General features: G+C 43.9%; 1 protein-coding gene across 1 annotated transcript in view; it reads left to right on the forward strand.

Moving 5' to 3' along the window:
* The window catches only part of CISD3 (CDGSH iron sulfur domain 3), a 103,419-nt gene that overhangs the window by 57,175 nt on the left and 23,530 nt on the right, over nt 1-22,714 (forward strand). The window contains exon 2 of the mRNA XM_078645617.1: nt 17,874-17,996. Coding sequence (XP_078501743.1) covers nt 17,874-17,996 — 123 coding nt within the window. The remainder of the gene's footprint in view (nt 1-17,873; nt 17,997-22,714) is intronic.

A 22,714-nucleotide genomic window follows, 5' to 3' on the forward strand; every position in this document is an offset into this window, starting at 1 on the left:
AGGCCCCCTTAATCCCTCTGCCAGTGGTTAGGGTTCCCTTTGAGAGGGTAGGGATATACGTTGCAGGTCCCTTAAACCCTGCAACAGCATCTGGACATAGTTGTATCTTAGTGGTGGTAGACCATGCCACTAGATATCCAGAGGCTAGTCCCCTTAGGGCCACTACAGCTCCTGTAGTGGCCAGGGCACTTCTTGGAATCTTTTTCAGAGTTGGGTTCCCTAAGGAGGTATTGTCAGACAGAAGTACTAACTTCATGGCTAGCTACATCACTGCTATGTTGAAAGAGTGTGGTGTGAACTATGTTTGCCACGCCCTACCATCCACAGGGCAATGGGGTTGTTGAAAGGTTCAACAAGACCCTCAAAGGTATGATCATGGGACTCCTAGAAAAGCTGATGGGAAAATGGGATGTCTTACTACTGTGCCTTCTCTTTCCCTACCGAGAGGTTCCTCAGAAGGGGTGGGCTACATCCCATTTGAACTTGTAATGTAATTTTATTTTTGTAAAGCGCGACTTACACTCCACGGAGAATCTTGGCGCTGACCACTCATGCCTTGAGGTGTTTGCCTAAACTTCTGTTTGGACATACAGTTAGGGGTCCATTATGTATGGTCAAAGAAGTATGGGAGCAACCTCTCAAGCCTCCTAAACAGGACATAGCAGACTATGTTCTGGGCCTGCGTTCTCACATGGCTGAGCATATGAAGGCGGCCAGCAAAAACCTTGATGCCAGCCAGGAGCTTCAGAAAGCTTGACATGACCAAAAGGCTGTCCTTACTGTTTACTGGCCAGGACAGAAAGTGTGGGTGTTGGGGCCTGTGGCCCTAGCAGCTCTCTAAGACAAGTGGAGTGGCCCCAAGTTGACCTCGGTACTCCAAGAAGTCCCCACAGGGAACTTCATGTGATTCGCTCGAAATCTTTTGTTAACAGAGCTGACATGAGCTTGCTCATGGCCACTGATGAGAGACAGGAGGAAGAGAGTGATCTTCTCCCTAATCTCCTCTCTCAGGACCCTGACGAGGGATCATTTGAAGGAGTAGCCTTGGCAGACAGCATCACTGATCAACACCAAGCTAATTGTAGACAGGTTCTCAGTTTTCTGGTCTCTTTTCTCTGACACCCAGTCAAACCACCTGGTGTACCCATGAAGTGGACACGGGTGACAGCATGCCTGTGAAGAGTAAAATGTACAGACAGCCTGACCTTGTCAGAGACTGCATCAGGACAGAGGTCCAAAAGATGCCAGAGTTGGAAGTCATTGAGGCTTCAGATAGCCCTTGGGCTAGTCTTGTAGTCCTTGTACCCAAATCTCACAGCTAGCATGGTAAGAAAGAAATGAGTTTTTGTGATGACTATAGAGGTCTCAATGCAGTCCCTAAGGCTAATGCCCATCCAATTCCAAGGGCAAATGAACTGATTGATACTTTGGCCCCTGCCAAATAGCTCAGTGCATTTGACCCGACTGCTGTTTATTTTCAAATCAAACTCAATGAGGATGTCAGACCTAAAACAGCATTTTCAACCCCCAGTCGACATTATCAATTTATGGTGATGACTTTCGGTTTTAAAAATGCACCTGCCACATTTCAGAGGCTAGTGAATAAAGTCTTAACAGGTCTGGAAGCTTATAGTGTAGCATATCTAGCATTTAGCTGTCAGAAGGCATTTGATAACCTGAAGCAAGCATTGTGCTCTGCTCCAATCCTGCAAAGTCTAGACTACTTCAAACCATTCCTTGTCCATACTGAGGCCTCTGAGATAGGGATAGGTGCAGTATTGTCACTGTTTAATGCAGAGGGCCAGGGTCAACCAGTAGATTTTATAAGCAGAAAGATGACCCTCAGGGAGAAGCATTGATCAGCTTCTGAGAAAGAGACCTTAGCTGTGGTCAGGACCTTGAAGAAGTTGAGGCCATACCTGTTTGGCACTCACTTCATTGTTCAGACAGACCATAAGCCCCTCTTATGGCTTAAACAGATGAAGGGTGAAAAACTCAAACTTCTGAGGTAGTCCATTTCCCTACAGGGGATGGACTTTTCAGTGGTACATAGACTTGGGAGTAACCATGCCAACAAAGATGGACTTTCCAGATATTTCAACTAAGACAAAGAAGCCTCGAATGGGCAAGGTTAGCCTCATCTTTACGTTTGGGGCAGGGGGTGTAGGAAAGTAAGATCTGCTTTCATGGTTACCCCCACTTTTTTCCTGGGGTTAGTGTGTTTTGACTGTAGTCTGCTGGGATCCTACTAATCAGTACGCCAGCAACTGTGCTCTATGCCCTAAATTGGCTCTGGTAAGTACTTTGGTACATCCATAATTGGCTACTGGTGTAACATTATACGTCGCTAGTATATGCCACAAAGGTATACAGCATGTAATTTGCCACCAGAGTCCACTTAAACTTGACTACAGGCCTGCCATTACAGCCTGTGTGAGATGGTGCTTGCACCTCTCACAACAGATTTAAGTTCCTTATATCTGAGGTCACTGCACTTAAAAACTATGTCACTCCTATGGTAGGCAGGATGCTTGGTTACAAATGTAAGGGTGCCCCTACATGAGCAGGACACCCCTACAGGCCCCGGAGTTGATTCTCCAGGCTTTGTAAGACCGATCAGCCATTTTAAGGTATATAGTGGACATCAGTTATAATGAGATGTCTAACTAAATAATGGCTGCACTGGACCTGGTCATGTTTTGTATCAAACGTGTTGGAATCATACCCCAACACTGACTCTGGTGCTAGAAGAATGATCCCAAGTACTGGGGGATCCTTAGATGACCCCCCCTGTACTCCAAGTAACAGCCTTTCTGGGTCTGCCAGCAACCTAGTGTTGCCTACCACAGACACGATTCTGCCCTCCTGCTGCTGAGCTCAACTTAAGCAGGGGAAGGTAGAACAATAGGTTTCCTGTCACAGGGAGGTGTGACCACCTCCCAGACAGGACTTATTATATTGGGCTGGGGTGGGGGCGCTTGCCAGTGGCACCAGACTACTTTGAAGGCCCACATTTGTGCCTGTCTTGCATACTTCTGTTTGAGACAGTTCAGGAACCCCTGGTTTCCACTTTGGCACAAAAATGGACAAAGAAAAGGGGAGTATCTGTCCTCTGGGATCCCAAAGTCGTTCCAACCCTTTCCCTAGGGTACTTAAGGGCTCCCCCGTGGGTAGGTCCTCAGATTCTTCTTGGAACAAGACTCGCCTTTGAAACCAAGACACTCTTCTACCGTTTGGGCACTTGGACTTTGTCGAACTTTGACTGGACCCGAGACTGCATCAAGGAAGGCTCCTGTTGTTCCTGGTCTCTCTGTTCTTTAAGTCTTCTGCGTAGTCTGTGTTTGTGCATCACTAAAGTTCTCCAGAAGGCCCTGTGGGCATCAAGGACATCCAAAGTAATCTCCCTTGCCATGAAGGAGTCACTCCCCTGCATCTGAAGGCACCGCAACAAAGCTGACCGGTCTGCTGCTCCTGTCATCCAATGGACTTCACGTGGCCCAGCAACACAGGTTCTGATTCTACAGCCCCTAGAGGCCTGAACCGTCTTCTCTGCAATTTTGAGGACAGTATATCTCATCGAAGCCGCTGGGACCACTCATGTGCACTGCGATGAATTGCTGTTGCCAAGGCTTGTTGGCTCTGCACTCCAGGGATATTTGGGCTACAAGACCCTTCAGAACCTCATCCCTCAAAGATCAGCATCCTCACTGCATCCTCTGCACTGTGGGCCTCCATCTTTTGTGAGCTGCCTGAAGTCCTCTTGTGACTCCTGTGCCTTCGGCATGTGGGTCCTCTTGAGGGTCTTCCTTTGCTTCAGTGGGCTCCTCTGCTTGCTCCGGTCCTGCTCTGACTCTCCTGCACTTGGTGAGTCGCTTGGATCTTACTGGTCTCAATGTTTGCATCTGTTTGCTTTCCATGCCATTTGCGGCTACCAAGGCTTGTTGGTCCTCCTGCTAGACACCCACCACCTGAACACAGACACCCAATATGGGACAGCTCGTGCATGCCTCCTGGTCTGCCTCAGCATCTCCTGGTCCTCGCAGCTGCAGCAACACGGTCACTGTCTTCACTCTTGAACCTCCCAACATCGGTGGGGAATGTGCTTCTGTGCCTCCTGGTCACTTCAGAGTGGGATATACTCTATACCCTCTGCTTGCAGGTTCTTTTGTTCAAGAATCCATTCTTGGATTCCACCAGATAGCTTCACATGCTTCTTCAGAGGCATCTTCTTTGAAGTCTTCCTTTGTCATCTATGGTAGGTTCCGACGTCAATTCACCCCTGTGCACCTGGCTTACCTGGTGAAGTTAACCTGGTTCCTGGGGCATCCATGGGTGGGATTACTCTCCAACCCCCGAACTTCCAAAGGGTTTCTTCGGGGTTCTCTGGGAAGGGTCCTTCTTCTGCAAAACTGCAACCGCAACTTCTCCATTGGCGTCCATCAGGCATGCGGCTGTGTTTCTACTCTGCACACAGCCCCTTGGGGTTCCTGGGTACTTACCTTGGGTAGTTCCTTGTGTTCTCATCTCCTATGAGTTTTCTGGTCCAAGTCCCATTCTCCTTGAAGTTTGCATTGCACTTTCTTCGCATATGGTTTGGTCTTCTCCTGGACACCAGTGTATATTTGTGCTACTTACCTAATCATTTTGAAGTATTCTTGTGTGTATTGTTATCTCTGGGTAGAAGATATACCAATGTGTTAGTGATTGTGTTGCATTGTTTATAAACATGGTGTGGTTCTTTTTCATCTAATCTACACTGTTAATTAAATGTGGTAACACAAGCTGCTTTACACTCTTTCAAGATGAGCCTGAAGGCTGCTCTCCACAGCTACCACTTTGAGAGCTTTATATGGTTATCAAAGACCACTATAATCACCATACAGGTTGCCTGTATTAGTGCAAGGTGCATCTTTCCTGAGAATGTGCAATGTGCACCATATCCTAAGCCAGCCTTCCACAACCGCCAACACCACCTCTCTAATATACTTCTCCCAAAAGGGCACAAGTCCTAAAAAAAAGAAGTGGGGCACTAACCAAGCTAGGCAGTATGTAAGTGACATCACAGAGCATGACATCGCACGTGACATCAAAACACATGACATCACTGGAAATGTTATCACAAAAAATCACATCAGATTCTAAGACCTCGCATATGTTAAGCAGGTCTATCATGAGTACATTCGAGCACATTACAATATTTAACATATTAGCGTTTGCGTCGAAGTTGTGCCAGAAAGTGATGCAACCCCGGTGCAAGGACTAGGCCTTCACGTATACATTTATTTATTAAAACTCTGCCAGAAAGAAATTGGCAACAAGGAGAAACATGGCTGTATATCTGTTCTGCTTAATTTGTTAGAAATTCTGCATTTTAAAATATCTTATGGGGTTAAGGCACCTGGTGCAGTGCTCTTTACGTACCCTGTAAATCTCAGGAAATAATATTAATAATGGTAAGATAACTCTGGAGGTGAATGCTCTTGCTGGAGAGACAGTTGTTTTGTCTAGTCCCAGTTTTGAATCAATGTAGCATAGAGGGTTAATATGTCTCACGCAAAGCACATAATGTGATATACAGATGATGAATATTTCTTTTATGGGTTATTATTTTTACGTGCAGTTCATGAATTGTAATCTTTATAATATAGCAAAACGAATTATAAAGGAAAGGACATGTGACTCCTACACCTTGTAACCCTCACTTTCTTATGTAACACATCCTGTAAATTGATTTACACACATATGGTTTATTGTGAATGTATAATTTGTATGTGTGATTTAAAGCGCTCCAACTGCCTGGATTGGGTTGAGTAGCGCTATAAAAGAAATAAGACAAAATAGTGGTATTTAAATAGTTATTTGTGTAAATATTAGGACAGACCAGCACATTGACACAACATAATGTAAGATAGCTTAGACTGTTTGATGCTAATTGTTCTCATGTTCCAGTGAAAGGTTCAACTGCTCAAAATAAACATTCCAACAAAACATTAGGCTTTGAGTGGCTGAATTGCGCAGTGTGAAACAGTCAAATGAGGTAGGGTCTGGGCTGAGGAGGGACAGTATGCTGTCAGCCAGGGCCGACTTTAGGGTGGTGCGACCGGTGCCACTGGTCTAGGCACCAACCTCAGGTGGCGTCATTTGCCTCTGACCAAAATGCATGTACTCTCCTCTTCCATTTCCACAACATCGTGAAAATAGAAGATGGACAAATGCGGTCACGTGGTTGCAGATGGATGTACACGGATGTATGTCCCTCTGAAGATGCTTCTGCTGCTGCTGCACATGCAGCAAGCGCTGCTGCACATGCAGCAAGCGCTGCTGCTGGGCCCCGAGTCCACCACTGTACCAGTGCTTGTGCTGTGCAACAACAGCTAGTCTAAGCAGCCGTGCACCCTTGGGCTTCTGACAACAAGCCCGAGGGCCCTCGCAGGAGCAACCCTCAGATACAGGAGAGGAACAGCACTGGCCTTCACCCGAGCGTCCATCACAGGAAATTGAGGCAAAGCACTGTGGCTGAAAACACATCTCTTGTCGTTTGGTATGTACAAGCCTTCCTTGTCTCGCTGTTTTTCATGCCTTTACATTTTATTGTGAACAGTCTGCTTGTCAATATTTTTACTTTACAGCCTGCCCCTTTACACTGCTGCTATGATCCATACTGTCTTACTTTACAGTGGTGGACAGTCTGCCTGTGCCTATTTACACTGCTCTCCTGCTACCAGAGGCCTATCAGTGTGTCATGGACACCAGTGTAAGAAAGAAAATAGTCCCTTTAGGCCAGTGGGTCGCAGCGACCCTGTGTATAGTATGCCTTCATCTCTCTTTACGCTACTCTTTTGGTGTACATCCTACTTGTATGTCTAAACTGCTATCCCTTATATGCAGTCTATTTTTTGACCCTCTTTACACTGCTGTGGCTTGTGCTGCTCTGGTGTGTACAGTCTGCCCCATACCAGTTTTCCGCTTATGTCAAGGTGTGTACAGTCTTGTATGGGCTTTTTTTCCACCGCTTTCCATGCATATACAGTCTGCCATCTGACGAATTCAAGTGGCTAGGATACCAGATGTGGCCTACCGCATAGAGCTTCTGACTTTGCAACTGGGCTCTTAGGCTAAAGTCTCGGCGTTGGCTCACTATGCTGTGACTCTGGGCAAAGTATTTAATTTCCCCATACATGGAAAAAACATGAATCTGACGTGTGTACTATAATCTGGTGTTCACATGAAGCACTGTGATCCCATTCGGCCAAGTTTGCACAATATGAAAACTGCAAAAGTGGATACAATTGTGGGTGGACACCCTGGCCTAACCTGCTAATACTTTTTCTTTGTGTCTTATAGAGCATCAGATGTCAATTTTTTGCATTTCATTCTAGAATTCTCATTGGTTTAAGCACCGTACAGTAGCTGTGCTTCACGTAGCCTTGCACCTGTCACTGTGTGTGCCGCACAATGCCTTTCAGCAGTGTGTGCCTATTGCATTCTAGGCACTTCTTTCTAATCCTTTACTTTGTGTGCCTCTAGTCCAAATACCTTTCTTGTTTTCAGGAAAGCAGTAAATAGCACATTTCCTACTCATGTGCTCAGAGCGCCGTACATCTGAGTCCCTACACAAACATTACACCAGCATTGTTTTCCCGCATAACTCAAAAATAAAAAGTTTGTAGGGAAGCCCACAGAGATGGTCGCACTGGGCGCCACCAACTCTACAGACGGCCCTGCAGTCAGCAATCAACAAACTACCTCTTCCCTGATCTGGAAATGAAATGCAGACTGCAGGCAGTGGGTGCGGCGAGGGAAAGGTGTGAAAACATTCCTTAGCTTTTGTGGCAGAACAAAAGGGAAGGTCACAGGTCAAGTACAGGGCCATTAGCACGTCAAAGCACTTGTGCTTTGACATGCCAATGGCCCTGCCACAGACAGAAGAGAGAGGGGAAATACTTTCGTCCCCTCGTCCCCCCCACCCTTGTCCCCCGCGTCCCCCCCACTACAAAATTTGGGGGGGATATGTCCCCCGTGTCCCCCACACTTCCTACGCCCATGATGACTTGTATCCTTGCCACCTGCAATGTATGATCTTCACCTTCTACAACAGCAATTGTAACCACCTGCATCTGTGCCCAGTATCCCATCCCACATTACTGTTGCGTAAACTGAGTCTCGGCCTCGGCTCTACTACAGTGCTCGTTTTCACACCCAATGGTGACGTGAGTGAACTTAGTTCAGCGCACCAGCACTGAATGTGAAAAACTGGTTATTGTAGCCCAGCAGAACTCCACCAAATATATAAATGAGGTGGTGTCAGTGCTGTTGAGTTATTAACAGAGAGCTGTGGTAATCCAAACAATCATTCATTAATGATTTACACACTGAAGATTACTAGAAACTGAATGTTTTTAACGCATTTACTTTAAAATAGTTATTTTAAAATGCCGAGACCTAGTGCACAAAATATTGGTAACCTCACAAATGATAATCAAAAGCAGCTAAGCTTTTCAATGACGGTGTAAACAAGGAAAAATCATAACATCACAATGTATAGACCTTACACCCTTGCTGTGCCATCTCTAAGCACTGTGCTAATTTTAGCAGATGAATGAATAATAACCCTTCTTTTTAGAGGTTGTGTGCATACCTGGACAACCGGGTTTGTTGTATGTATGGAATAGCCTTTCAGCTATTTCGAGCACAAGGCCAAGAGCTAGGATTTTATGTCTGACAGAACACAATCCTGGCACCAGTTTGTTAAGGCAATATGGCATGCTTCACAGAGCCTCGGGGAGTCTTGGTTGAGGCTACTGTGGTCGAGATGGAATCAGGTGCGTGCTCATCTGGATCTGTGACCTGAGTACATTTTCTCTCCTAACTAAGTGGTCAAGTGGTACTCCTTATATATTGTAACTCATCTAAGATGGAATTTGCAGTGTAACCTTAGGAATGTTTTCACATAATCGTATACATTAGTGGCTGTACTAATAAGGTAAAAATACTTAAATATAGACTACATTAATTAGGTTATATGACCTCGAAAAAGGCACTTTCACCTGACAGTTGTTGCACTGGGGGTATTGTTGATGTCTATATCTGAATGACTTGACACTTTCACAGTTCTTGGAGAGATAGGCACAGATTACACCTGCGTCAAAGGCAAACATGTTGATAATTCTGCATAGTTTGATATAAAATGGTATCCTCCACTGTCAAAAACTGCAGCCTTCATGGTCTAAGATGGTGCCCTTCATTACCTAGGATGGATTCAGGGGGCCAAAGGGAAACCGGCTGAACAGGCTAACTTTGGAGACTATAACTAAAATGGAACCTGGCCTGTATTTGTTTAAGAGCCTAAAACTAAAAGAAAGAAGCCTTAAAGCAAGTGATTAAAATAATAGTATTATGGAGGGAAACATTCATAATATTTATGACATTCCTGGAATAATTTCTAGCTAAATAGTCACTAAATTATCACTGAATACGTTGTTGATTGATCTTGCTTATAAGACATTCATTATACATTTACAGAATAAAAGCACACGACTGAACCATGCATTTAATGAAATATCAACTCATCACTTGTTACATTGTAGAAAACACGTCTTCAAACTGAAATAAAAAAAAGTGGTCTTTGTGCTTGAAGACATGATCCTTACGACAGTACTGACTGTGAAAAACAATTACCCGGAAAAATTATTAAATTTGCCTGTAGGTATTTGTACGAAAGTCCTCTACCATATATATAGGTTGGTGAACCAAGAGTGGAACAAATCTCCTTTGTATCAATTATGTAGGTCTGGTGCACTTTGTGGCACTTTGTGGCTCTATTGAAGGGTGAACTACTGTCGAGCCACGGGAATGTGAATTTTTCTTCTTACACAGAACTTGGAGTTTAAATTAAATGTAGAACAAGAAAGTGAAACAGATGTCGAGTAGACATATTAAATCAGCAGTGGCTACTCATGTTTTAGCACTTTAGGCCAAACCCATCACACAGGTCTCCCCATGTAATTGGTGGCTTGCCACCTCTAGTATAGTCAATTCAATTCAAAAATCTTTATTCGATTGTAGATAATACAATCATAAAAGTACAATTCATAAGTACACATTTAAAAACATTCCGGACAATTCATTTCATGTGGCATGTGAGAGACACGGTATACAGCACAAAGAAAAAGATCGTACAGCGGGCACTATAGGCATGAGCAGTGTTTGGTTAAAAACATAAATTACTATATTGTTTAAAAGCACCTAAAACATTCGCAGCATAATTATCCATCCATGCTTTTCCTAAAACAGATGGCTTTTTAAAAAAAGTTACAGACAAATAAGGTACAGTCACGATTCAGTAGTTGTAGGTAGTAAAGTGCAGGTTTGATTTGTACAAAATTCAATTTTTTAAGGCACGGTATAAGGTATAGTTTCCGTGGGGTGGAATAATAGGGGCAGATAAAAAGAAAGTGGGCCAGATCTTGAGGAGACTTTCCGTCGCAGCCACAAGCTGGCAACACTTCACCCCGTTGTGCCCCACTTGGTACCGCCAGTAGGAGATGATATAAATCAAAACGGAACCTTATTAGCAAAAACTGTTCATAACTGGTCATGGGCCATGTCAAATAAGGTTCCATTTGTGGACAGGTTTTAAGTAGTAAGTGTTTCCTAACACTGTCCTTCTGTATCTCAACCTCTTCTCTGTCAGTACATCTTAACAATAATAGAGCATTTTTTACCGAGGTAACATCGGATTTTGTAATCAAGTTGGGAGCATAAAACAAATCAGAACGGCCAATTGCCGTCAAACAATCCTTTATATACTTCACCCACGGGACTTTAAACCTCCCGTCTAACAATAAGGCTTCTTTCAACAGGCCGTGTGTGAGTGGAATGTCGGTATTAAGCCAACAATTTAGCCAACACAAAACCGGGCTTACTGCTATTCTATCACCTAGATAAGGGACCCCCAACTCCTCATGTACAGAGTAGTTCCCAATACCCCTTGGCAACCTCAGTATCTTTTTCAGGATGTTATTTTCTGTAACCATTAGGTCTTTTATCTTGCAATAGCCCCAGAGCTCGCTTCCATAGCAGGCAACAGCAACACTTTTTGCCTGGTACAGTTTGAGCAATGCGGCCGTAGGGCAGTTGCCGATTTTTTTTTGCAAAGCCAAGTATGGCCGCATTTACCCGTGATATTTCGCCCTTCTTTTTAGACACTGCGGGGCCCCATGATAGTTTATGATCTAAGAGGACCCCAAGGTATGAAAAGGAATTAGTTGAGGGGATTTTCTCCCCATTTATACGAAAGAAATCAGTTTTCCGGGTACCCTTTCCTGTTTTCATGACATAGGACTTGGAGTTGTTAATGCTTAGGCCACGTGACTCCATAAATTTAAAGAAGGAATTTAATAACTTCTGAAGACCGATTGCTGTCCTAGATATAAGAACAGCATTGTCTGCATAAAGTAACACGGGCACCCCCTTGCGCTCAACAAAGGGGTAATCTGCTTCAGTATTTAAAAGAAATTCCTCCAATTCGTTAATATGTAGGTTAAAGAGGAATGGGGCCAAAATGCATCCTTGACGAACTCCCCGGTTTATTCTGAATTCGTCCGTTACTTTAAGGTCTTGGGTGTAACGGACGTTAGCTCTAGTGTCCGAATGCAGATCGGCTAGGAAGTTGACAAGATTCCTCTCTACACCCATTCTCAACAGGGTAGCCCATAATAAGCTCCTGTCCACACAATCGAAAGCGGACGACAAGTCCATAAATGCCATGTAGACGGTTCCTTGTCTAGCCAGGGTATATTTACTTAATATCAAATATAGGTTCAGGCACTGTGTAATAGTCGAATGGCCAGGTCTGAACCCATATTGTATAGGTGATAGAATATTGTTATCTTTAGCCCATGTGGATAGCCTGTTAAGAATTACCCCCCTACTACTTTAGCTATTGAATTTATTAAAGAAATCGGCCTGTAACATAATGGACTGCTGCGATCGCCCTTTTTAAAAACGGGGACTATAGTTGATAGACCCCACATATTTGGGCACCCCGTTATCACTGCTGCATTTATTACCGCAGTGAGAACAGGAGCCCAAAAGGGGATACTAGACTTGAACAGGTCCGGTGGCAGACCATCCGGGCCTGGGGCCTTGTTGCTAGTTAGACCCTGAATCCCCCTTGCAACCTCGTTAACTGTAAAACATATTGGGTTCACAGATGATATTAAAAAAGCATTTTCTGCACAGTGCTCATTACTCTTAAAAATTGTACTAAAGTGAGTCACCCACTCCCCCTCTGAAATATTTGTACCAGGTACTGTGTCATTAGGGTTATCAAACAAGGGTTTGTTGATAATTTGCCAAAACTTGCTGCTGTTCCCCAACACTGAGGAATCAAGGAGGGATTCTATGATATTGACCTTAATTTCCTTTTTTCTATCGGCTAATGCCTTCCTGTAAGTCAGGCGAAGACTTTTTATCAGGTCAGAGTCTCTAGGTTTAATTTTTAGAGCATTCTTCAGATCCCTACTTGCCTTTGAGCAATTGTGGTCGAACCATTTAGAATTTTTTCCACTTAGCCCCTTTGTTGGAGCTGTTAGCATAGAACCAATCCTTGAAATCAACCCCGCAAACCCGGTCAAGATATTCGCGGGGGATGAGTCAAAAGATGAACATGCAGACAGCTCCTCCTCACATGCACTGTTTATTTTGGAATACAAAGTGTCTTGGTTTATCATTGTCCACTTAATGCGGCGTCTACCATTTATGCAACTCGACGTGCCCTGGTCATTGCGAGACATTCGTTTTGTGAGTAAAGACCCACCCAAACTAATAACTAGGGGGTTGTGATCGCTATAAACACTGAAGAGGATAGTAAATTGCGAGACCCAATGTACAAGATCTGAAGATACTAATATATGGTCTATAAAGGATCCCTGGCCGTGTCCTTTGAAGGTTGGAGCGTCAAAATTTTTTGAATCAGGGACCATAGACATAGCTACAGTTAAGTTATTATCATTCACTAAGTCATTTAAGTTCTTGCCTCCCCTAGTGTGAGAAAAGTGGAAGCCTTCAACACTGTTACATCCCAGGGAGCCCATTGGGGTAGAGCCTGGGTTACCACATGGGTGAACATTAAAATCGCCTACTATCATTATGTTCCGTGATTCAGTGCATGCATTTTTACTCATTAAATCTGTTAGGGATGCAATGTTACAAACACCATTACCGCTATTAGCATTATAAAAATTAACCAGGGTCAAAACATTCTTGCCATTTTTTATATCAAGCATCTGGATGTTCAAGTTATCATTGTGACAGATGCTTGTTTTGCAAAGCAAGCCTAAATTAATAAAGGTAGCCAGGCCACCCTTTGCTCTGCCCCTAGTTGAGGCAACCGCTGGAGTGATGAAGCTTAGGAAACCTTCAATGTGGACGTTTTTATCCTCCACCCAAGTCTCTTGAAGGCACACAATAGTAAATTTTTTGATAAATGATAACCAGGCCGGATCACATATTTTGTCGGCCATGCCAGCTATGTTCCACGAGATTAGGCTCACACAATCATCAGATGCTGGACATATAAGAGTTTCTCTGGTAATTGGAGCAGATATTGGGATAAGTGTCTCTATGTGTGTGTCCCCAGAGTCCATAGTACTTGCTACAACCGGTTCTGAGTGCTCCAGGGTAGATTCAGGAACCCCATACGAGGCAAGAGTATTGTCAGTTTTAGATGGAGAATCCAAAGATAACAATGACATTCTGGGGTGGTCTTCGTGGCAACCTATCATACATGCATCCTTAACAACACCACTTACAGAGGCACTACTTTCTGGCCTCATGACAGGTAAGAGCAGTAAAGAACCCTCATTATTCCCAGAAGACACTGTAGATAATGCAACAGATAAACTACTATTCATATCAGCATATGTTACAGCGGTATGTGTACCAGTTTTGAAGCAACAAATACCCTTCTCTTCATATGACCTTGTGATGCATGAGGCATTTTCACCCCCCCCCCCCCCACACCCTCTATACACCTTAAACATCCGTCACATTCCTCCAGGCCACTGAAAGCCTCGAACCTATTAAAAAGCTCTAAAGGAGTAAATGGCATCAGATGTGTCATATTACCATTTGCTCCTATTTTGTGGTTTAATGGTATGGTATTCCACCCTTGCATTGCAGGTGTCGGAGCTAGATGATGCAGATATACAGGATTCAGGGCAGACTCCATATTGAGGAACTGAGAGGTGGAGTAGGTATTATTATTTACGTGTTGTGGGGGAAATACAGTGGATCTGGGGTAAAAATACGTCAAGGGACGTGGAACGATGCAATTATTTTCATTGCCGAAAGGCCAATTCAGGATGTGTAGTACTGCTTTTCTGTCCCTGAAATTTATAACCACAACGTCACCCCCTATATCCTTCGCTCTGCCCCCCAACCAAGACAGGCGACGGACATGGACTATTTCGCCATTTATCAGGTTGGGTTTGGGTCTGTACAGAGAGAGCCAGTGCATTATCTTATTTTTTAATTGAGAATATCCCTCTCTTTTTCCATTTGGCAGTTCGGGGACCCCGGTAAGTACAACCACATACGGTAGTGCTTCCGGTGGGAGTTCCATAGGCGGTGTCCTAGACTGACCCCCTCTCCCCCGGGTAATCTCATTCCCATCGGGTCTAGGAAGTCTATCCGGGAGGATACTGGGTTCCCTTGGCAGGGTATTAGCTGAAGTAACAGCCTTACTATTTGATGTTATCGTAGTTGGTCTACCCTGGGCTGCTATTGAATCTGTTGGCAGAGATTTGTTAGGGATATTGCCATCAGGTTTTGACACGCCCGCATGCAATCGATTAGGGGCAGCAGGGATTACTACTGCTGCCTGGCTATTACCAGTAGAGGATGTAGGGGGTGTAGAGACCACAGCATTTTTTAAAAGGGAGTGCGTTGTTGTAATAACTTTTTGTTGTTGCACTTTTGAGGACCCTTGTGACCTGACAAAATTCCCTAGTGTAGTCAAATCCCCCTCTATTTTGCCCAGCCTTAACTCCATCCCCTTAAATCTTTCTGCCAGTGCAAGCATGTAACTACGTACAATCAGCTCAATGTTGTCCAAAAGGGACTTAGGGGAGGCTGATTGTGAATCTTCATCCATTTTAGTATGGATAATGACTGGCTCTATAGTTACTTGAGATGACGATGTTAGGGTAGTAGAGGCAGATGCTATTACTTGTTTAGTAATTGGCTCTCCCAAAGACATTATAGCAGCAGTATTCGCCTTTTTACCAAACTCAGTGTGATTTAATTTGGTCTTATTAGCAGTTGTTGTTTTCCTTCTCCTTTTAGATGGTGGGGGCCCATGCGTTTTATCTGGCAATGACCTCAAGCTTTTGCCTCTTACAACCTTGCCAGGTCTGATTGTAGGTGAGATCGAAGTCTTGGAAATGCTATCAAGGACATTAGTCACAATTGGTGAATCTTGTTGGATTTGTATTAGTACATCTAAGTCTAATCCGGTTCTCTTGTCCTCCACTATATCTGCCATTCTTTCCATCGCCAAAGCTCAACATTTTCTTCCATGCTGCAGTTATTTTGACTGCCCCTAAGCACAACCACATCACAGAGCAGTCCCCTTGTGTTTGACGTTTCAAACTCGGGTCCCTTATCCCCAAGAGAGTGTGTGCTATTGTAGCGGGAATTGGATAGCCCAGTATTGTCTTAATTTGGGATAGGATATCCTTCTAGAAAGGCTGGATTGAGGGGCAGTCCCACCATATGTGTTTAAAATCACCCAGGAGACCACAACCTCTCCAACATCTATCGGAGGTGTTGGGGAATATTTTGCTAAACTTTTTGGGTGCAACTACCATTCATACATAATTTTATAGTGAGCCTCTCTTAGATACATGGAGCAATTGTATTTGTGGATGTCTTTATACAAGGAGCCCCATTGTTTATCCCCCACTGGAGTAGAGAGAAGAGAATCCCAGAACCAATGATGTCTAGGGGTGGAGTGAGGGCCCAGGGCCCATATGAGAGTGTAAAGAAAAGAGATGGCTCCCCTCGAGGAAGCTCCCGACTGTGCAAATCTTTTGATCAGGAGTAGATCTCCGGTTGCGGCTAGCCTGAACTGAGGTTGTTGTACCCAATGTTTAAGTTGGATTTAGTGGAATTTTTCAGAGGACTGGAGCTTAAAAGTTTTAGAGCAGTCCTCAATGGTCAACAGCTTCCTTCTCTTAAAGAGATCAAGATCATCAGACAGCCCCCCCTCCCGACTAGCCTCGAACGGGCCCTCTTGGTGAGCCGGTGGGAAGTCCAGATTAAAGTGAATGGGGGTGAAGGGGAAAGGTAAAGTGGTCAGGAGAACGGATTTCTTAAGGTCTTTCCATACCAACAGGGTAGTGGCTGTGGGGATGCTAATGTATGCATTCAGTGGTCGATTGTGTTTTGACTTACAAAGGAGGTCCCAAATTGTTCTACCCACAATTTGCCAGTCTATGTGAAGCCAGAGTTTTTCTGATTCGCGAAGTGACCAGTCCGTAATCACCCGAAGTTGTGCTGCTCTATAGTAGCCTAGGAAGTCCGGGAATGCTAATCTCCCATCCATTCTCACCTTGGTAAGCAGCCGGAAGGATAAGTGAGCCCTTAGCCCCTGCCAAATGAATTTTAACTGTATTAATACGTCCTATCCAGGAAGCATCGGAGGTTCTCCACCTGGTCATGTCAGCCGTAAGTTGTCGAACCAAGGGAGGATAGTTGGCTCTGTAGATGTTTGATATCTTAGGGGTGAGTTTGACTCCTTGGTACGTAATGTCTTTGTGCGTACTTTGGAAAGGGGATAGACCCTCCAAAGCTCTCATAGAATCTCTGGACAAAGTCTAGTTAAGGAGATAGGATTTTGAAAGATTAACTTTAAACCCCAAAGCCTTTTTGAAGGAGGCGAGCTCATTCTGTCTGGCCAGGAGAGAAGACATTGGTCTCGTGACTGGGAGCAACACGTCATCCGCAAAGAGGGAAATTTTGTGCTCGTTTGTCCAAAAAGGCACCCCCGTGTCTGGGTTATCCCTGATTCGTTCCGCAAAGGGTTCCGATGCAACACCATTTACTAGAACCCACTGAACGGGGAGCAGAGTATTTAGCCTGGACCATACCTATGAAGGTCTCAGCAAAGCCGAATTTCTTCATTGTTCCCGACAGAAAGACTCAATTGACCTAATCAAAGGCCGCAGGGATGTTCTTTTTTTGCACTTTTTCAATTAGGTGTACCACTCTCCTTAGGTTGTCTTGTGTTTGCCTCCCCTTAATGAACCCTGCTTGATCGGGCTTAATGAGATATGACATGACATTCTCTAAGCGCGTGTCCAGAATTTTAGAGTATAATTTGACATCTAGGTTCAAAAGCGCATTAGGCCTGTAAGAGGTGCAGTGTGTGCAGTGCTTACCAGGTTTGGGGATGACCGATATTAGCGCTTCCCCCATAGATGGGGTCACTTGCTGCATGGTTGCAATATCGTTAAATAAGGACACAAGATGAGGCACCAGCTCTAGGGGAAAAGGTACAATAGAAGTGGCCATTTAGACCATCAGGGCAAGGTGCTTTCTGCAATTTCGGAGTCTATTGCCCTTTGTACTTCTTCGCTGGAGATAGGTCTGGTTAAGTCCTCATTCGTGGATCTGCGGAGGAGCGTAAAGCGCAAATTTTAGGCAAAGTTGTTTTCGATAAATGGGTTAAAGGTATCTGATGGTTTGCAGCAAACTATTTTCAGCATTGCGTCTCAACTTATGATTTGATTTGCAAGAATGCATGAGAGCGCTCAGAGATTGCGTTGTGCAAATAGCAAGCAAACTCTGAAGACTCTCTCTCTGTGCAGGTTCGATGGTTTACAGATGGCCCTAACCCAACGCCTGTTATTGCAGCGAAGCACCCATTCCAGGTGGACCTGACCGCAGAGAAACGGTATGCCTGGTGTGCCTGCGGGCACAGCAAGAAGCAGGTAACTTGTAAAATGATGTGATACGTGCCCCTTTAAATCCAAAATTACCTATTGTTTTTTATTACATCAGTAGTCGAAAGCCGCCTCCTTTTCAAATCATAGATAGAAGTATTTGCGGGGAATACAGGTGGTAGAGGTAATTGTGCATTGCAGGAATGTCCAGCTGGTACCCAGTGAATAGCATGGCTCTGGAAAACACACAAAGAGTCTGAAGGTGACAGTTTAGACAGAAGATGCAGGTTAGAAGCGGTCTGTTCACATTCACATCAGGGAATGGTAATAGTTACCTCATAAAATCTCCCTTATCACTGACTGTTGCTCACCATGTGCACATTGTGTAATTGTGGTAGTTCATGGGCTTTTATACTTGCGTAAAACATAGGTTTAATACTTCTGCCTCTGTAGCCAGTCTACTTCTTTGTGTGTGTCTAAAAGGAAGCTAATGAGGTGAAAAGGCTCCGCTCTGCCCCCAGAGACCTACCGTTTGATACAATCAGATATAGTGTTTTATGGTACTAAGCATAAGCAGCATGATGGAGGGTCTTGTATGAATCTATAGAGGTACCAGTGTTGGGAAACTGTGGTGATAGGTAAGTTACATCTTCTTTCGTAGTGCTGGATCGTACATAAATAGGCATACTTTTGAATTGCGCTAGTATGCAGTAGATGACCAAAACCCAGAAGGCAGGTAGGATGCTCTTAATGATTCTGGAGAAGCACCTGGCCAACAAAGGACAACTTCCTAGATTTCAAGTATAAGCAGTAGTGCTCAGTAGAAATATGGCATGTCCATAATGTAGCCGTTCTGGAGGCATCCTCTCAGAAGGTGGTTCTGTCTCACTAGGGTGCATGACTCTTCTGTATGCTCTGTTATGGTGAAACATAATGCATGCCGAAACCGATCTTGTGAATCCTTGTTCAGAAAGAAAAGAAGTCCTGAAGTCTTTAGTTCCTTCCAAACCGCATCAAAGACACCAAAGCGCATGGCACACACCCAATGAAGTCTTTGCCAGGATACGGAATGGCTTCAAGAATTCACTGTCGAGGCACATTCATAGGACAAACTGATGAATCTTCAGGGATAAGCTTAGGATTTGCTTGCCTACAATTCATTAGATGAGAGAGCTTAAATTTGCTCTCTTGTCTTGTTGACCGAATTGGCAAAATAAAATCTGTTTCCATGTTATAAATTTGATGTCTGCCTTATGCAAAGGTTGGGCTGGATGAGAAAGCTTAACCATGTACTGGAGAAAGAATATGAATTAGACTTCTCATGAATTTTTAAATGATTGGCTGCGAGATTAACAGTAGATTGCTGCAGAATGAACAAAAAGAGAAAAAATTTTAAGACCTGATTAGGCAAGATGTAGCATACATGGTAGAATTTCATATGATAGCATTGTCTCCTATTAGGTTTGTAGATTTTGCTGCAAAAAACATTTTAGCAAGAATTTTCTGCAGTCACAATAGATATTGATAGCTCAATTGTTTCACTGTTGAAGAGCCATGCTTTGGGTTTAACTAAGCCCGGGTCGGGATAGAGAACCACACCGTCTGCCACCATCACCAGGGTTGAACAAGCTCTGAACCTCTGGAGGTCGGTGGTTGTCATTATTTAAAATTCTGCAAACCAAAGCAGTATAAAATCATGCACAACCTTTTTCTGACATTGGAAGTGAAGAGATTCGGGGCAATAGGAGTAACAGTATAGGCAAAACACTGGGCAAAGGCTTCAAGAGTAACTTCCTTTGGTAGACAGCTATCAAAACCTGATGGCAATGCGTTGGTGTGTTTGTTGTCCTGGGATTGGTTACCCCTATGTCTGGTGCCTCAGTACTGAGTGTCTCCTCTTTATGGCAAGCTTGTTTCTACCTAATGATTGTGTATGCAAGCTCATTTGACTCGTATCAGTAGTGTCCTGCTGATATACATTGCCCTAGTATCTATATTGTGTCACCTTGCTTTCTTATTCAGAACTTGGGCCTCCTGTTGTCCATCAGAATCCTACCTGTGTTTTGCTGCATCTTGGGCATGAGTCAGCAGCTCACAGTTCCAACTCATTTCTGTGCAAGTATGTTCATGTTTTGTTCAGTGATCCTCAGCTGTTGGGTCTTACAGATGAGCACCTAGCCTCGGAGAGACTCATCTGTAATGAGGATTAGTTTTTCATCTTTCTTTTATAGAGAAGTTTTATCCATAAGTAGTCCAGGTTTAACAACAAAATGCAGGCCCAATTGAACCATGGTGGCACTTTGATGGCATAGTCCAAGTGGGCCTATTCTTGCCATTGCTGGCTCGGTAGTAGTACATGCACCTGCCTTGTCTGTCTTGTGCAGGACTAAGAATGCACGATATTATCGCTTGCAAGGCAGACTTGGGCTGCCCACTGAGCATGACAGTTTACATTGAAATTTAGACTTTTGTTAGTTAGTCTCACTACCCGAGGCTCACTCTCAGTAAATTCACAGTAATTGGACTGCGCATGTTAACCACCATTGCCCTCCTTTTAGGATCGCAGCCCATTATCTTTTCACGGGTAGCCTGTCTGAGTAAGGACACTGCAAGGATTGGTGCTGACCTAGGGTAGAGTTTATATTATTAGTGGGCATTCGTAGTAGAAGTCTGTAGGGCTTACAGGGAAATTGGTGGTGATTTCATGGCATTGTACAAATATGCAAAATCTGCTCTCAATTACAGTTCGCTTCACTTAGGCCTACATGATGATCCAGCAAGGTATCAAACTGGGGTTAACGTGCCTGCCGATTTTGAATTTGCAGTTCGCCATAACAATCCAGTCCAACTAGAAAACAGAAAGGAGACAATATCTCTGCAGCCAAAATAGGAGAAGCTCGCCTTTCAAGTTTTGGTGGAAAGGGATCAGGCCGTGGTGTTAGCCAGGGGCAGAGCTGTGGTCCTCACAGAAGCTTTTCCTAGAGAAAACTTACAATCCCCATTTTGGATTGTCCTAGAATGCTGTGAAGCCGATTTGGACTCAGAGGTATGATGTGGCATCATACGATTGGCAGGGGATGCCTGGCCCTTAAACTATTCTACTCCCACCAAAACCCCTGCACAAGCGAGGGACAAATGAGAAGTCCCTGGCCCACGGCGCTAAACATGGTGGCTAAAGCTGTCCATGAGTTGCAAAACGAGCCCAAGAAAATTGGCCCAATGGGTCCCAAGATATGGTCTTTTAAAGATTTGACGTTTTGAAACGAAAATAACGAAAACAAGCGTATATTGATCTGCCACTTCTTTGAAGATTACCCCCCAGAGTGGGCCAGGGCTTTAGGATGGGCACATTATGGATTATTTAATTCTCTGGGGATGGAGGGTGCAAGTTTCTAGAGCAAGTCTTGTATGTTCTTCTCCGCACCAGGATCAATGATGTTATACTTTGAGAGTTGGGCTTTGTCTATAGGAACAGCGCAACTTGCTTGTAATAATTGATCAAATCTTAAACAGTAGATCTTATTTTAGCTTTTGTTGTTCATGCTATTGTGGAAAATGTTTGGTCCTAGGGAAGTGGAGATTGATATAGTTCATCTTGGGGATCTAATGCTTATTTTAAGAGCTAGCTCATCTCAACCAATCTTCTAAATGTAAGCTGGTTTTTGGTGTTCCATATCTTTGCCAGTAGATATTTTCACAATTTGGCTGCCTGTACAGAAAATGTTGTGACCCTGTGTTTTTTGTGTCTTGTACCTGAAATGTTTATAAGTGGACCTAGTCTGGTTCAAGTGTTCCTAGGTTGGAAGTATCTTGTTTTTTGCTTTTTTCTGAAGGAATTCTGGGCCTTTATCAATTGTTATTCTTTGAGGGAGACCTAGCATCTTGAATAAGTTCATGCATTTGAAAAGACATCGGAACAGGGTAGATATGAGCTTGTGACTTTAATTGTACAAGTTGTCTTGCAGCAAGCAGTGTTCTGACTTCTTTACTGCCTTCTTATGGTTGATAGCGCTGAGACATGTTAGCTTAAGTCAGTTTAAAGAGGCTGAGAATGATTGAATGTTATGTGGAAATTCTAGGTTTTGGAAGTTATAATAGGGTGTTTGGACATTTTATCCATGTTCATGGAGAGCCTGAAATCCATCGTAATTAGAAGCTATCGTAACTCCTTAGATATTTTTGGCACAGATTCCTGTTTGTTTGGCCAGGCGTATAAAAGATCATACATTTTTAACTCTTGTATTTCAGTTTTTGAAACATTTTATTTGAGGTGGCCCAAAGTCCTTTATTAGTCGATAGCTAAGAGCTATTCTAAAGGGCTATAGCAGATTTCAGAAACAGAGGGTGGTTGCATTACAGACATCAGAGCTCAAGGCTGCCTGTATGGCTGAGGAATACTCGAATTAGAAACCTAACCATAGGAAGAGCAGGGATTCCACTGAACATGTATGAAAAACCCTCTTTCCAGAAAGAAAAATTTTCTAGAGTCCTCTCACGCACAAGGTTACCCCTAGGTGGCATGCATTATCATTGGGGTCCTCTCAATCGGCTGCGGATTGAGGCATGCAGCGACTTCCGAACTACGTAGAAGCACTTATTTTTTGGAAAATATGTGTGGTGCAGTGATGTGGAGTGGGAAACATAGGTTAAAAATACCTAGCTAATGAGCTAATATTTTATTCCTGCTCCTAGTCGGTATGTTTTAACATCATACTAGGGAAAGAACTAACTGTAATGAGTATTGTGTCTCTAGTACTGGTTCGACA

The sequence above is a fragment of the Lissotriton helveticus genome, chromosome 5_1 (genome assembly GCF_964261635.1).
Source record: "Lissotriton helveticus chromosome 5_1, aLisHel1.1, whole genome shotgun sequence".
In the NCBI taxonomy this organism is placed as follows: Eukaryota; Metazoa; Chordata; class Amphibia; order Caudata; family Salamandridae; genus Lissotriton; species Lissotriton helveticus.